At 46.2% G+C, this 12,846-nt stretch overlaps 1 protein-coding gene across 12 annotated transcripts in view; it reads right to left on the reverse strand.

Moving 5' to 3' along the window:
• VPS13D (vacuolar protein sorting 13 homolog D) overlaps positions 1-12,846 on the reverse strand; it is a 118,534-nt gene that overhangs the window by 74,322 nt on the left and 31,366 nt on the right. For 7 of the 12 annotated variants that reach the window (XM_081015942.1, XM_081015943.1, XM_081015944.1 and 4 more), the window contains 11 exons: positions 11,905-11,995; positions 10,881-11,007; positions 8,702-8,882; positions 7,381-7,563; positions 7,220-7,267; positions 5,853-6,072; positions 4,987-5,197; positions 4,601-4,772; positions 3,837-3,943; positions 2,048-2,257; positions 632-897 (listed from right to left, as the gene is read on the reverse strand). In XM_081015942.1, the coding sequence (XP_080872068.1) occupies positions 632-897; positions 2,048-2,257; positions 3,837-3,943; positions 4,601-4,772; positions 4,987-5,197; positions 5,853-6,072; positions 7,220-7,267; positions 7,381-7,563; positions 8,702-8,882; positions 10,881-11,007; positions 11,905-11,995 (1,816 nt within the window). Of the gene's footprint in view, positions 1-631; positions 898-2,047; positions 2,258-3,836; positions 3,944-4,600; positions 4,773-4,986; positions 5,198-5,852; positions 6,076-7,219; positions 7,268-7,380; positions 7,564-8,701; positions 8,883-10,880; positions 11,008-11,904; positions 11,996-12,846 lie in introns of all 12 variants that reach the window. The other 5 variants (XM_081015945.1, XM_081015939.1, XM_081015946.1 and 2 more) reach the window with 2 other exon arrangements.

Raw genomic sequence — 12,846 nt, forward strand, 5'->3', positions numbered from 1 at the left:
TGGAATACAGAAAAGGGAGGCGTGAGGAAGTCTGGGAAACAAGCAAATGAAAGATAAGTGATTGAAAGACTGAATTGTTTTTAACTATTTTTATTTTGTATTTTTCTTTTTTCTTTTTCTATTTTGTAATATTTTGAAAATCCTAATAAATATCTTATAAAAAAAAAATAATAACACAGACTGGCTGTTCCCTCCTCACCCTGCCAAGCGGGTCTATCCAGGCTGAACCCGAGTCATCCCTACTGTAATGGTTCAGGTCTGAAACTGCAGGTGTTCAACCTGCAAACTGAGTTCTGTGTTCATGACGGCAACAGGAACATAGGAAACTGTGCCTGATACTGAGACAGTATAATCTAGCTCAGCACTGTTCACACTGACTGGCAGTGTTCCTCTGGGTTTTCAGGCTGGAAACTCTCCCAACTCCACCTGGAAATGCCAGAGATTGGGGCCTTCTATGTGTAAGGTAGATGCTCTATCCCTGGGCTTAATCTCTCCCACTCTCACCCCCCACTGTATGACAGAATGATGCACAAATAATGTGGATAGAAGCATGGGTTGCCGCCATGGCAAAGCCTTGACCTCTGACTTCCCCCAGCCCTTCCCTTCCCAGCCTCCCGAGTTCTTGCCTTACCTGTCACATTTACCTTGACCTCCAACTGCTTTTCGGCGGAGACCTGAAGGGAAGAACGCTTTGTAACTATCCCACACTTCACTGCTTTGGGAACAACAGCGGCTTCACTGCTGTAATTGCGCTGTCGGGAAGGAGTGGCGCTGGACTCCTTTTTGGTGTCGCTGGGCGTCTGCAGGAAGTCGTGGACAAGCACTAGCCAATCGAAGATGAGAAACACGCGGAGGTTGTTCAGAACAACTGTGAAGCAGGAGGAATCCTTGGTAGATCTAGCGGGGAGAGATGTGAGCAATGAGTATGTTTATGCACCTTCTATCAACCCCAACTGCCCACTTTTGAGCATCCATCATTTTGAAATTATTTTGGGGGAGTATTAAGCAAGCAAAGCTGATTACACGATGGTTGAGATCCATCTTTTGTTCTAGTATCGATGCTGTGACATCGCTGGTTTAAAAGGATATACTGTATGTACTTGAATATAAGCTGACCCTCGGCTTATACTTGAGTGAGGCGGGCGGCGGCGGAGGGACGAGCCCTTTCTCGCCACTCATCCCTCCACCACTGCCCGCCTCTCACAAGGGCAGCCACAGGAGCCATGGCTGGAAGAGGCGCTGTGCCTCTCCCAACCGGGCGCCTATGCCTGCTCTTGCTAGTGGGGGGGGGGCAGAGGGACGAGCGGCGAAAAAGGAGCCCTTTCGGGCTGCTCCTTCCTCCTCCCCCACCTTTGCCGCTGTCAGGGGCAGCGGAGGAGGAATGAGCAGCCCAAAAGGAGCCCTTTCGGGCTGCTCCTTCCTCTTCTGCCTTTGCCCATGGTGGCGGAGGCGGTGAAGGAGCGAGCAGCCCAAAAGCAGCCCTTTCGGGCTGCTTGTTCTTCTCCTCCTCCGCTGCCGCCACCACCAGGTTTGTGGTGTGGTGAACCAGCTTATACGCGAGTCAATAAGTTTTCCCGATTTTTAGTCCTAGAGTTAGGTGCCTTGGCTTATATTTGGGTCGGCTTATACTCGAGTATATACGGTACTTGAAACAGCTCAGCAGCTTGGCATTGGTTCTTTAGATGCCAGCTGTGCTCCGTTATCCAGTCACACTAGTTTCATTTCAAGCCCCCTTGTTGGCTCCCCAAAGGCACCTGATTGGCCACCTTCAGAACAGGATGCTGGACTGTGATGGGCTTTTGGACTGATTCAGCAGGGGTCTTCTTATGTTCTTAATTATAAATGTTAATGGACCAAGTGATGCTGTAGAGACCATGAAATCTTGCCTGAAAAGGTGGCCTTGACACAGAGGCTCAAGTCCTTGGTGACCCTTAGTCTGCAGGCTGAAAACCAAGCTGAAAGCCACCTGTTCCACATGGGCCAGTCCTGGGCTGTCTGTCTCACCTAGCCTGGTCTCAGTGGCACAGTGATCTCGGGCTCCTCCTACCTGTAATGCAGCTCAATCTGTATTGCTCCTTGAGCACTGCTGTTCTTTGATGACTGGAAGATACAGCTGAACACGTTTGGCATTCCCGAAGCCATCTTCTGCCCTGTGTACCGCGTGTCAAATGCCATCATGGAATGTGAAACCAAGTTGATGGATTTGGTTTGGTTTGAGAAACCCTCAAAGAGCAATTTGGACTTCTTAAAGTCAAACCTAAAGGAATTTGAAGCAAGGGAGACCAAACAAAACAAAGCACCTCACAAAATGCTTTCCAAACAGTTTCCAAATATTCTGCTCATATTTGCATATTGTAGCATACGCTTCCTCCACTTCCCCCGGAAGAAGTGGGTTGTATCCAACTGAGTTTTATTTACTCACGAGCAGACCCAATAAAATTAATGGACCAAAATGAGTGATCGCTGTTCATTTCAATGGGTCTAGCATTGGATGCAACCCATTGTGGCTGGCGGGAAAATTAAGTATAAGGAGATGGAGAGCTGGAACTCGGTCAGTATGGAAAACAACAAACTAGACGGGTCAATAGTTTGAGCTGGTGTGAGGAAACTTCCTGCGCTATTATTACCTAGCTAAGTGTAGGAGGGTAAGGAGAAAGGCTGTAATTTGATGATAGGGTGGCTGCTTTGCATGCAGAAGGTCCCTGGCAACTCCAGATCTAAGTCACACAGAGCTGTTGATTCCCTTCTGTAAGCAGAGATCGCCCTGGCACCAGATTTTCTGAGCCAGCCTCAATCTGGCTAACGAAAGAAAATGAAAACAATGGCAAGTGAGGAATTATGGCTTCACCTTAAGTTTTGCTGTAGCCAAACAGGATGGGCAGAGCCTTGTAACAGCACTAGAATGCATCAGCCACAATGCATGCTGCAGGGTTAAGAGCTGTGAAGGACTGATACACTGGAATGGACACTATCGCAAATTGTTACTTTCCCTTCCAAATTGTACAGTGGTACCTCGGGTTACATACACTTCAGTTTACATACGCTTCAGGTTACAGACTCTGCTAACCCAGAAATAGTACCTCGGGTTAAGAACTTTGCTTCAGGATGAAAACAGAAATCGTGCAGCGGCAGCACAACAGCAGCAGGAGGCCCCATTAGCTAAAGTGGTGCTTCAGGTTAAGAACAGTTTCAGGTTAAGAACGGACCTCCGGAACGAATTAAGTACGTAACCAGAGGTACCACTGTACTTGCCCCGCTTTACAATCTTGCTGGTTTAGGAGGAATTTCCTTTTGGCGTCGTTCAGCGTGCTGAGGACACTGTCCGTCCTCTCTTCGTAAGGGTGGGGAACCTCCAAGCCCACAGACTAAACATGGCGCTCCAGGACTCCTCCCCATTTGGCCCATAAAGCCATTACCACCTGCCCTGCACCTGACAGTATACATGAACTCAGGTGTGGGGTGGCTGTTCCTTTGATCGAGCAAGGCAGACACCCACCAGCCTAAAGTGAGGGAGGGGGGGCAGGGGAGGGGATGTTTGAAAGCAGGCTCCTACCAACCCATTAGCTGATGCGCAGTAGGAATGCCCCTTGCTCAAGGTTTACAAAAGCGCCCCCGCCCAGCATTTCTCTTTCCAATCTCTGCAAAAAAGTTTTCCCACCCCTCACCCGCAGGAAGCGACATTGTCCCCGACTTTCATCATTTGAACCCTCCCTCTTGTCCTTTATCATTCATCTCTTGCATGGAGAAAAATGGAAAAATAAAAAGCAACCAGGTTAGAAAAAATCAAACGCAGTAAAGAAGATTTTTTTCTCTCTCCAAAGGGTGGGGAAACGTACCTGGCTAATGAGCCTTCCTTCCCCTGAGGATTAGTGAGTTCCAGACTTACATTGACCATGTCAATTAGGAAAGACACACAAGTGTACACTTCACCACTCAATACAGTCTAAAAAGGAGAAATGAAGAAATATGGTTGCAGAGAATGATTCCAGTTTCCTATCCACGTGTTGCACTGCACACAACATTTTCTGAACGACTCCCAAGTTGAAGGATCACAAACTTTGCTTACGGCAACCCCACTTGTGTTCCACCTCATCACCACACCTCTCAGTCCTCTGGAATTCTCCACACCTACACACTCAGTAACAAGTGTTTCAATGTGATTCCTATGCCTTGACAGAGCCTCAACTTTCAGAATCTTCCTCTCTCTTCAACCAAGATTTTCATCTGACCCAGGCTTTATTAGTCAAGAGCCTTCTAACGGCCAGTCGTGGGCAGGGCCAGAGGAAAAAGCAGGTGAAACGATAAGTGTAAACGTGATTTTTACCTTTGTACCGTAGGTTAGTTTTTACGCTTATTCATATGTCCCTCTCCATCCTCTGTCCAAGGAAGCAAGAGGCATTGCCAGAGTCCATAGACATATTCCAGCCAGGCAAAAGCATTCAAGGAGGTTGTGGAGCAGAGCCAGTGAAGGGGTGTGGCTGAGAGGGCCACATTTGGGCCAGAGAGCCTGAGGTTCCCCACCCCTGGCCTATATTATATCTTAACACAATGCAAATATTTCAGGACAGATTTTTCAACTGCAAAAGTGCACCCCTCTCACATGTATTCTTGGGTCCTGTAAGTCATAAGGCCGCATGAATTCTTCTATCGGCTCCCCAAGATTATTTTCCAAGAGTCCACGAATTAGTTTATATTTACTCAGATCCAGGGAACAATGCACCGACGACAAGATGCCATGAACAGATATATCAGGCACCGCGTGGCTTATCTCCCTACAAAAGAAAAACGCACACGAGTCATCACAATGTCTCGGCATCGTGAAGCTGTTCTCCAACACTAACTTAATGAAAACGGTTGAGAAGCGATCTTAAAAACTTCACAAGTATATATGAAAAACTGACACATTGCCACATAAAGCTGAAATCTTCCAAACTCAGGAGGGGAGGCACCCCAGTGAATGTGGAATCACGGAGTCACATAACTCACTTGTCCAGGTTTCTTTCTACTTGCAACTTCAGCCTGAAGGGTTCAGTCAAGAGGCTCCCCCTTGTCTGCCTGACAATGAAGGATGGGAAGACCAGATCAGCACTCGCATCTTCCGTAGCTTTCGAATATTCTCTTGAGTACCTTTCAGCAGCAAAAATATCCATGTCCTGCAGGTCAACCACAATGCAGTCCAGCAGGCACATTTGTTCCTCTGCAAGAGATCAACCCAAAATATTTTACTTTCCCCTGCCCAGCTCTGCAAAAAGTGCTCTTTGCTGCAGAGCATCGTTCTACATCATAAGAGCCGGTTCAAAGCCATCTCCAAGTGGAGGATGCTTACCATTTGGAGTTAACCGTCTTCGGTTACACACTTAAGCACCATGGTGGGAGGGTTTGCTATCAAAAATACAGCTCCACAAAAACACCTTTCAAAATCTACATTGAGCAGGGTACATACCCAGACCCAGGGCCTTGCAGAGCCAGGCAGAGGCCCGGGCCAGGGAGATAATGTGCCCCCCCCTTTTTTACCCTGGGGATAACTGGGTTAAAATGTATTATACAATTTTTAATAGTTCAATAATGTATTTAAAAATCTATTTTTAAGTAGACAAATTTGACTATTAATTATAATTAACTTATAATTAAAACTTCTCTGTCGATTGTGAATATGCTGACCGAAGCCCCCTTTGGAATCGGAGGCCCGGGCCAAGTGGCCTATATGGCCCCCCCTCTGTCTGGGCCTGCCAGACCACCCTGACTGTTGGATAACTTACCACATCAGTGGTAGCCAATCTGAATAGAACCAACACAAAATGAACAGGAGAAGAAGATCAATGAGTCTGTTGGTCCAGCTCTCTCCAACTTACCAGGACTGTCCGGGACTGGCAAAGTGGTCATCTTTGGTGGCTTAGCCAAAGCACTTGCTCCTGGGTCACCTTTTAGCCGACTCAGATTTGGTCCAGAAGAGGACAGTTTCATGAACAACCCTTCAGAGGAACATGATGCCGTCTTGGACTCATCAGTGCTTGCTGTTTTCTTCATGCTGTGTTTTGGGGTTCCCAGTGGGGAAGAAAACTGAACGGAATCCTGCTAAAAATGGGGGCGGTCCAAAGTTAGGGAAATTCACTGAGAGAAGCAATGGGCCACAAGTTTTTTTTAAAAAAAAAATACATCCATAAAAGGAAATGTCCTTGTTGTTTATTTCTCTAACTACTAGTTGGGCCTGAACAGATAACCTGGTGCTCTTCAGGTGTTTTGGACCAGTGATAGCTGATGTCCATTGGAGAGAACTGGACCGACAGTCTCATTGATGCTCTCCCTCGAGGGGGGACAGCTAACAGTAGGTGAAGGCAGAGTCGATGACGGGCCAAATTTCCTAAGTCTACTATTCTACCTATCCTCCTCCCTGTCGAGTTCCACAAGGGCAAAAGTGAGAGCAAGGAGGAGGAAGCTGGCAGGCATTGAACTAGATGCTATGTAAGAAGGGCTGGCAGGTGGGAGCAAGCTGAGGTTGGTGGGGCAGTGCCCCATTTGTCATAAAGAACCAGCCTCCACTGTTTGGGGCTACAGCTCCCTACATCCCCAGCCAGCACAGCTGTACTAGCAAGTTCTGGTGGGAGTTTTAGTCAGAAAGGAACCGGGCCAGCAAAAGCTGAGCTATGTCATGACAAACGAAATATTCCATATACAAGGAGCAATTCTCACTCCATCAATGCAGACCCTTACTGGAAGTGCATTTTCTTCCTGAAAAGCAGCTGCAGCTGAAGATACCCTCTGCCCACTCCACAAACACTTCCTATCAGTTGTCACCCTATGACACCCGTCTCTGCTGTATGCTGCCCAGAAGCAAGGATGGCTGCACAACTCCTCCTGACTCTAGGCAAAATGGGTGATGGGGGACACAGATGGAGATGTATTATGCCTGTGAACATTGAATTACACCACAAGCTGGCACCCACTTTCCACTGACACCTGCAAATAAGGTGAGGCACTTCTGAAGAGCACTTTGAAAAGGCACAGCAAAAGAACACCGCAAGCTAAAACCAACCCTTATGGAATTCTGCAACTAATTACTGCAGCAGTAATTGTGTCAATTATTACAGCAGCAGTGGTAGTATTTTCAGAAATATGGATACCGTGTTTTGAATGAAATGTGCATGGTAGCTGAATTCCACATGGGTTCTTAGCACAAACACCCAGCACCCTCTCTGCAAGGAAGGATGCTTGGAGATACCTCACATAGAATACGATCCTTGTAGACTCCGCCTTGCAAAATTGAGTCCTCGGGGGGGAAAGGAAAAGGGGACAGAAATATTTCAAAACAAATGCATTTTTACTGTCTCCTGAGCTTGACTCCAATGTACAGAACAGTGAAGGCAAGTACATTAGTCTTACCTTATCTTTTAGCGAAAAGGTACCAGGGGTACCTGCAAAAAGGAACCGGTTCTTGACTTTCAGTTTCCCAAGATTGGCTACAATAAGATGGTTGGATCTGGAGCTTTCAGGAATGAGGAGGACAGGAGCGCCAGCTTCGATGTCCAGAAGAACTCTGGTGGCTCGCTGGGCCTGATCTCGTACCTTAGGGAAGAGAGAGGTTGTCTCAAAAGATGCCCTGTTAATGTCATGGGTATGCTATGCCTCTCCCCCAAAAAGTACAGAAGAGTGATTTTACAAAAAATCAAGTGATGATTTTTCGCTACTACTGCAATGCTGAAAACCTGCTACTGGTTTCAGTTAATCTCACCCAAAATTCTCATGGCCAAAATGCCAGACCTTCCAAGTCTGCCTGAATTCTACACCTTGGGGAATATCACTATTAAAATACTAAAAAAATTACACAAAATTTAGTTTGACACGAAGTTCCCCACAAGTTTCTAAACACAGGAAGCTGCCTTAGATCAGCTCAGACCATTGGTCCATTTACTCTGCATTGTCTATGCCAGTGGTTCCCAATTAGCTAAGTACCACAGATCCCCTATTTTTCAAAAGCATAGACCCCTTACTTCTGAAATACTCTGGCCCCATCTGAGCTGAAGCGGAATATCTCCAAAGCACTCAAAACTGGGGTGATTTGGGGATTTGGATTTTTAAATTTATTTATTTTTAATGGATACTATGTGTTTGCAAATATATATATATACACACACACACACACACACACGTTTAGGGAAGCTTTTAATGTTTGATGTATTACAGTATTTTAATATTTTTTTGGAAGCCGCTCAGAGTGGCTGGGGAAGCCCAGCCAGATGGGCGGGGTATAAATAATAAATTATTATTATTATACACACACATCCCCCCCCCCCACGGAAAATGCAATGGCAGAAAGAGGGAGAGCTCATTGTTTATAGGTCTAGCTCTCAAATCAGTGTGTTTGTTTGGGGAACAGATGACAAAGTAATGCGTCGGCTCGCTATGTATTGCTGTAGACTGCCCTGATTTCTAGTTCTGCTTGCATGGAAAATGTTGTGGACGTTCAAACTCAATCTTCTGAAATTCCACAAGCTACTTTCGTAGGGGCACCATTATGATGTATGCCATTATGATAAAAGAACTGTGCCTTCTAATCCTTGGCTGCCCAGGGCAGGAAAAACAGAAGGGCTATCGCAAAGAGGCCTCTCAAATTGCGGAGAAGCCTCCGGTAACCCTTGGAGGGTCCTCGTGTTTCAGAAGGAAGGCATCTCCTGCAAGCTGAAAGGAAGGCTATAAAGCATACCGTCTGTCCCTGGATTGCTGCTCTCTGCCGCCCCAAGACATCCTGCAGCTGAGTGAAATGCTGAATGAAAGACACCACTTCGGCTTGAAAGCGCTGAGTGTGGACATACTGCACCGATGCCATTTGTAGGCTGACGCGCATATCACAGCCTCTCTGCAGCAAGGGATCGGGCCGGCCATACCTGGTGGGAAATGAGACATTCAGTGTGCTCCACGCAAAAGTGCTCAGGTGTACCGTGGTCACCTGGCTACACCAGATGACATCTTCGTAACCAGCTACCATTATGTTTTATTGGCTGAATACTTTGCTCTTCTTCCTCATTATGAGCGGGAGTCAAACAGACCAACGTATCTTGGCTCACCGTGAAATTTGTTCTCTACCCCTCCCTTCTAGAGCAGGAAACAAGATATTCTGGTGTTACACTGAGCTCAACACCCAGCAGAATTTCAGGGGATGGGTCCCTCCCTGACAGCTGAGAACATGGAAATTTGTTCCTACTGTTCTAAACCTCAGGTGCTCAGAAAGCAACGCCAAGTTCCAAAGCTCTCTGAGCAACCCTGAGGCTCAGTACAGCAACAGGAAAATTCTGCTGTACCCCTGTGCTTCTAATCATAGAATTGTGGGGTTGGAAGCTATGGGATGTAATCCATTGGTACAGTCAAATGCAGCATTCTTCATTTCCCTAGAGTGGGCACAGGCAGGGGGACATCCAGTCAGTGTAACTTCCTGTTACACTGGTCTGGAGCATCCTTCCCCTGCATGTGACCTGGGAGATGGGCTTGGCTCTGGCTGACTCCATAAAAGAGCCAAGTCATGCTGCCATTTTCTCAGTCTCAGTCTTGATTCTTGCTGCCTTGTTGCTGCTCTCCTGCAGCCATTTTGTTATATTAATGTAATTTTGCTGTCTGCTGGCTCTCAGCCAGCAGCACATGAGTTCAGTCTCCCTATGAAATGAACTCACAAGTCTGCCTTTCAGGGATCGAATTGTGAACTGAAATGTGAGCAAACTTTTTGTTACTTTACTCAGAAAGACTCTTGTGTCTTTAAGAGGGATTAAAGGGGACACCAGGAAATAAATTTAACTAAGAGATTCAAACAAATCTGCAAACTAGCTTCCAGCTATATTGAGGGGAATCTGCTCTGCTACATCACTTACTAGTGTGAGTGAAGGACGGATAATACTTATCCAATATATCCTTTCCTATTATCCTCAACATTCCCACAGAAGCGACCCTGAGGATCATCTAGTCCAACCCGCTGCAATGCAGGAATATGCAGCTGTCCCATATGGGGATCGAACTTGCAACCTGGGCGCTATCAGCGTCACACTCTATCCAACTGAGCTATGATAATTCTGAAGGAAGCCTGATCATAAAGCACATTGTAGAAGGCAGGGACTCTCCTTGATGCTATGCTCTTGAAAAGATGCAATTGCCAGCAGTGAGTGCATTTGAAGATGTTTAAACATGAGGTGCCCAAAGCAGCTCGCAACGTTTTGGGTTCCAAGTAAAATATAAAAAACTAAACAAAAATGAAACGCACAGACACAACCTGATGTGAACCAAGTAACAGCTAGGGAAACAAGCAAAACTGGCAGGCGCTGAAAATGAAGATGTCAGAGGCAGGCCTGAACAACAAATGTCTTCACCCTTGCGGGAGTTGAAGGGATTTCCCAGGAGAGGGCATTCCCAAGCCTGGACAAAGCCACAGGATCAGATATTACCAGGATATGCACCAGGTCTCTGCAGAGGACCTCAGGGAGCAGGGTGGCAGAAACTTGCAAATGACAAGGCTAATGTTGGCTTCCAGTGCCATCGCTCCTGAGGAATGAGGTTGGAATGAAGTGGTGGAGTGCTCACATGGAAGGATGGACCAGACTACAGGTGAAGAACCGCTCTGAGATCTTTGCCCAGGCTTGGGAATACTGTCACTCTCAGGGGGAACCTCTATAAACACCACACATAAATCTAATGTATTTTAGTTTGTTTTGGTCTGGTCTGAAACAGGTGTGGTAAGCCTTAGGGCTCTACAACTCCCATCATCCCTGCACACTGGCCGTGCTTCATGGGGCAACACCTGGAGGGCCAAAGGCTCCCCACACCTGGTTTTGAAGCATAAGTGGAATCCTACTGATCATGCTGAAGCAGCCTATCCAAACAGCAACGTCTCCACCACCTACTTGTAGATCTGAAAGATGAGTGCCTCTTCGCCGCTGGTAGTGAAACGTTCCCTGTACAACTCTCCGTGCGAGGTGAGATCACTGAGGGATAGGCTTCCAAGGCTCCCTTGAAGGGCCAGATCTCCTTCTACAAGAACAGAAGATGGTTCAGACACCAACTGAGTGAGCATTCACTGCCAGCTAATTTAAAGCCAGTAAAAGGGGCCAGGGAGGCGAGACCAGACATGGGTTATGAGAAATTGAAGGTATAAGTTTCAAGGTGCTCTCTCTGGCTGACAGCAATAATCAAGCTGTAACTCTCAACTCCCTCCTGCTCAGCACCCCACAATAGGGGAAGGGATCAGGATTTTGAGGAAGCCAAAGAAAGAAAAAGAAAAGCCTCTTCTTTGAAAAGATATATAACGGAAGAGAAGGAGGAGGGCTGGGTTTTCAAAACTAGTAAAGCCCCGATAGGTGAATCTACCATACCAAACTAATAATAGCTGACGTTGTCTTTGCTTTCGTAATGCCCTTCTTCAATTATGTACCACATAAACAACCAAAGCAAGACCGAAGGATTTTCTTGCTAATAGAATGCCCAACGTTCACCAGCAGCTCAGAGCAAAATTTATCAGCCAGCAGGTCATTTTTAGCTGTAGTTTACATGCTGCTCTGAAGTGCCTTCTTAGCAAGACTCTCGCTTTGCCACTCCAGGAAGGTCACACACCTTAGTTTCTGCTTGTGCTTAACTAAATGAACTATGGTTTAACATTACATGCAAACTGGGACATATTTGCTCTTTGCCAGATGTCAAAAAGCCATGAATTTGGAGATCTGAGTCTCATCACCAAATTCAGCTGCATGTTCCCTTCCTCCGGTTTTCTGCTTGGCAAACTGGGTATTTAGCAAGTCCAAAAGGGACGTATGTGGGACAAGGGAGCAAGGCCGGCAGTGATTCCCAAGTGTGAAAATCATCCCGAAACACAACTCTCGTTTCTATAATCAAACCCCCACCCCACAAGAAATGTAGGCAACTCACACTCACCAATCATTTCCACATGAGTGGCCAGTTTAGATACATTCGCTTTAGCAAGTTCATTGGTCGTCTTATTCAGAACTAAGGAGAGGGAATGCACCTAATAAAGCAGAAAGGATGAGACTGGAAACATGCTCAGATATATGACCTTTTCCATCCAAGTGCTACAAGCCTTCCTCCTGAATATTATTCCTCAAGGCACATTTTAAAGGTCATCTTTATGAGACAGAGATTCAAGACATCTAGAAGGCAACAGGAGCTAGCAATACAGGTAAGAGGCACATCCAGTGGAATTTGCCTTACCATATAGCTGGCTACTTACTGGGTCTAAGAGTTACTTTGACAAGAAGGCTAAATTCAAACACTACCCTGGCTATCGATTGTATCAACCACAGTTCAGAATACAAACTATGATTTGGGTGTTTGTTTGTTTGTTTTAAAGTCAGGCAAACCATGGATTACAGTTGTTTCTTTGCTTTCAACTTCCAATTGCTTGGCAACCAGAGGAACATAGGAACATAGGAAACTGCCTTATAATGACCATTGGTTCATCTATGACCATTGGTTTACACTGTCTGGCAGCAGCTCTCCAAGAATTCAGACTGGGGACATTTTCTCACCCCTACCTGGAGATTCTAGAGATTCCTTTCTTTTGCATGCATAGCAGATGTTCTGCCACAGAGCTATGGCACTTCCCCAAATATCCAGCTCACAGGTCCAGGTTCAGTGGTCTCCAGAAACAGGGGGACAGCTACAACAATGGCTTGTCAGTATTAAAACACTGAACCAAATCATAAACAAACCATGGTTTACAAAGCCACGTCAAACCAGTTTCTGATTCTGGACTGAGAGCTAATTATAAGTCACAGTTTGCAAAATGACACAGCAAAGGATAAATCTCCTTTAACAATGGTTTGGCACGATGTCTGAATCAAGCCAACCTTCATGTCT

Source organism: Podarcis pityusensis (genome assembly GCF_964106645.2).
Source record: "Podarcis pityusensis genome assembly, chromosome: 8".
NCBI classification, from domain to species: Eukaryota; Metazoa; Chordata; class Lepidosauria; order Squamata; family Lacertidae; genus Podarcis; species Podarcis pityusensis.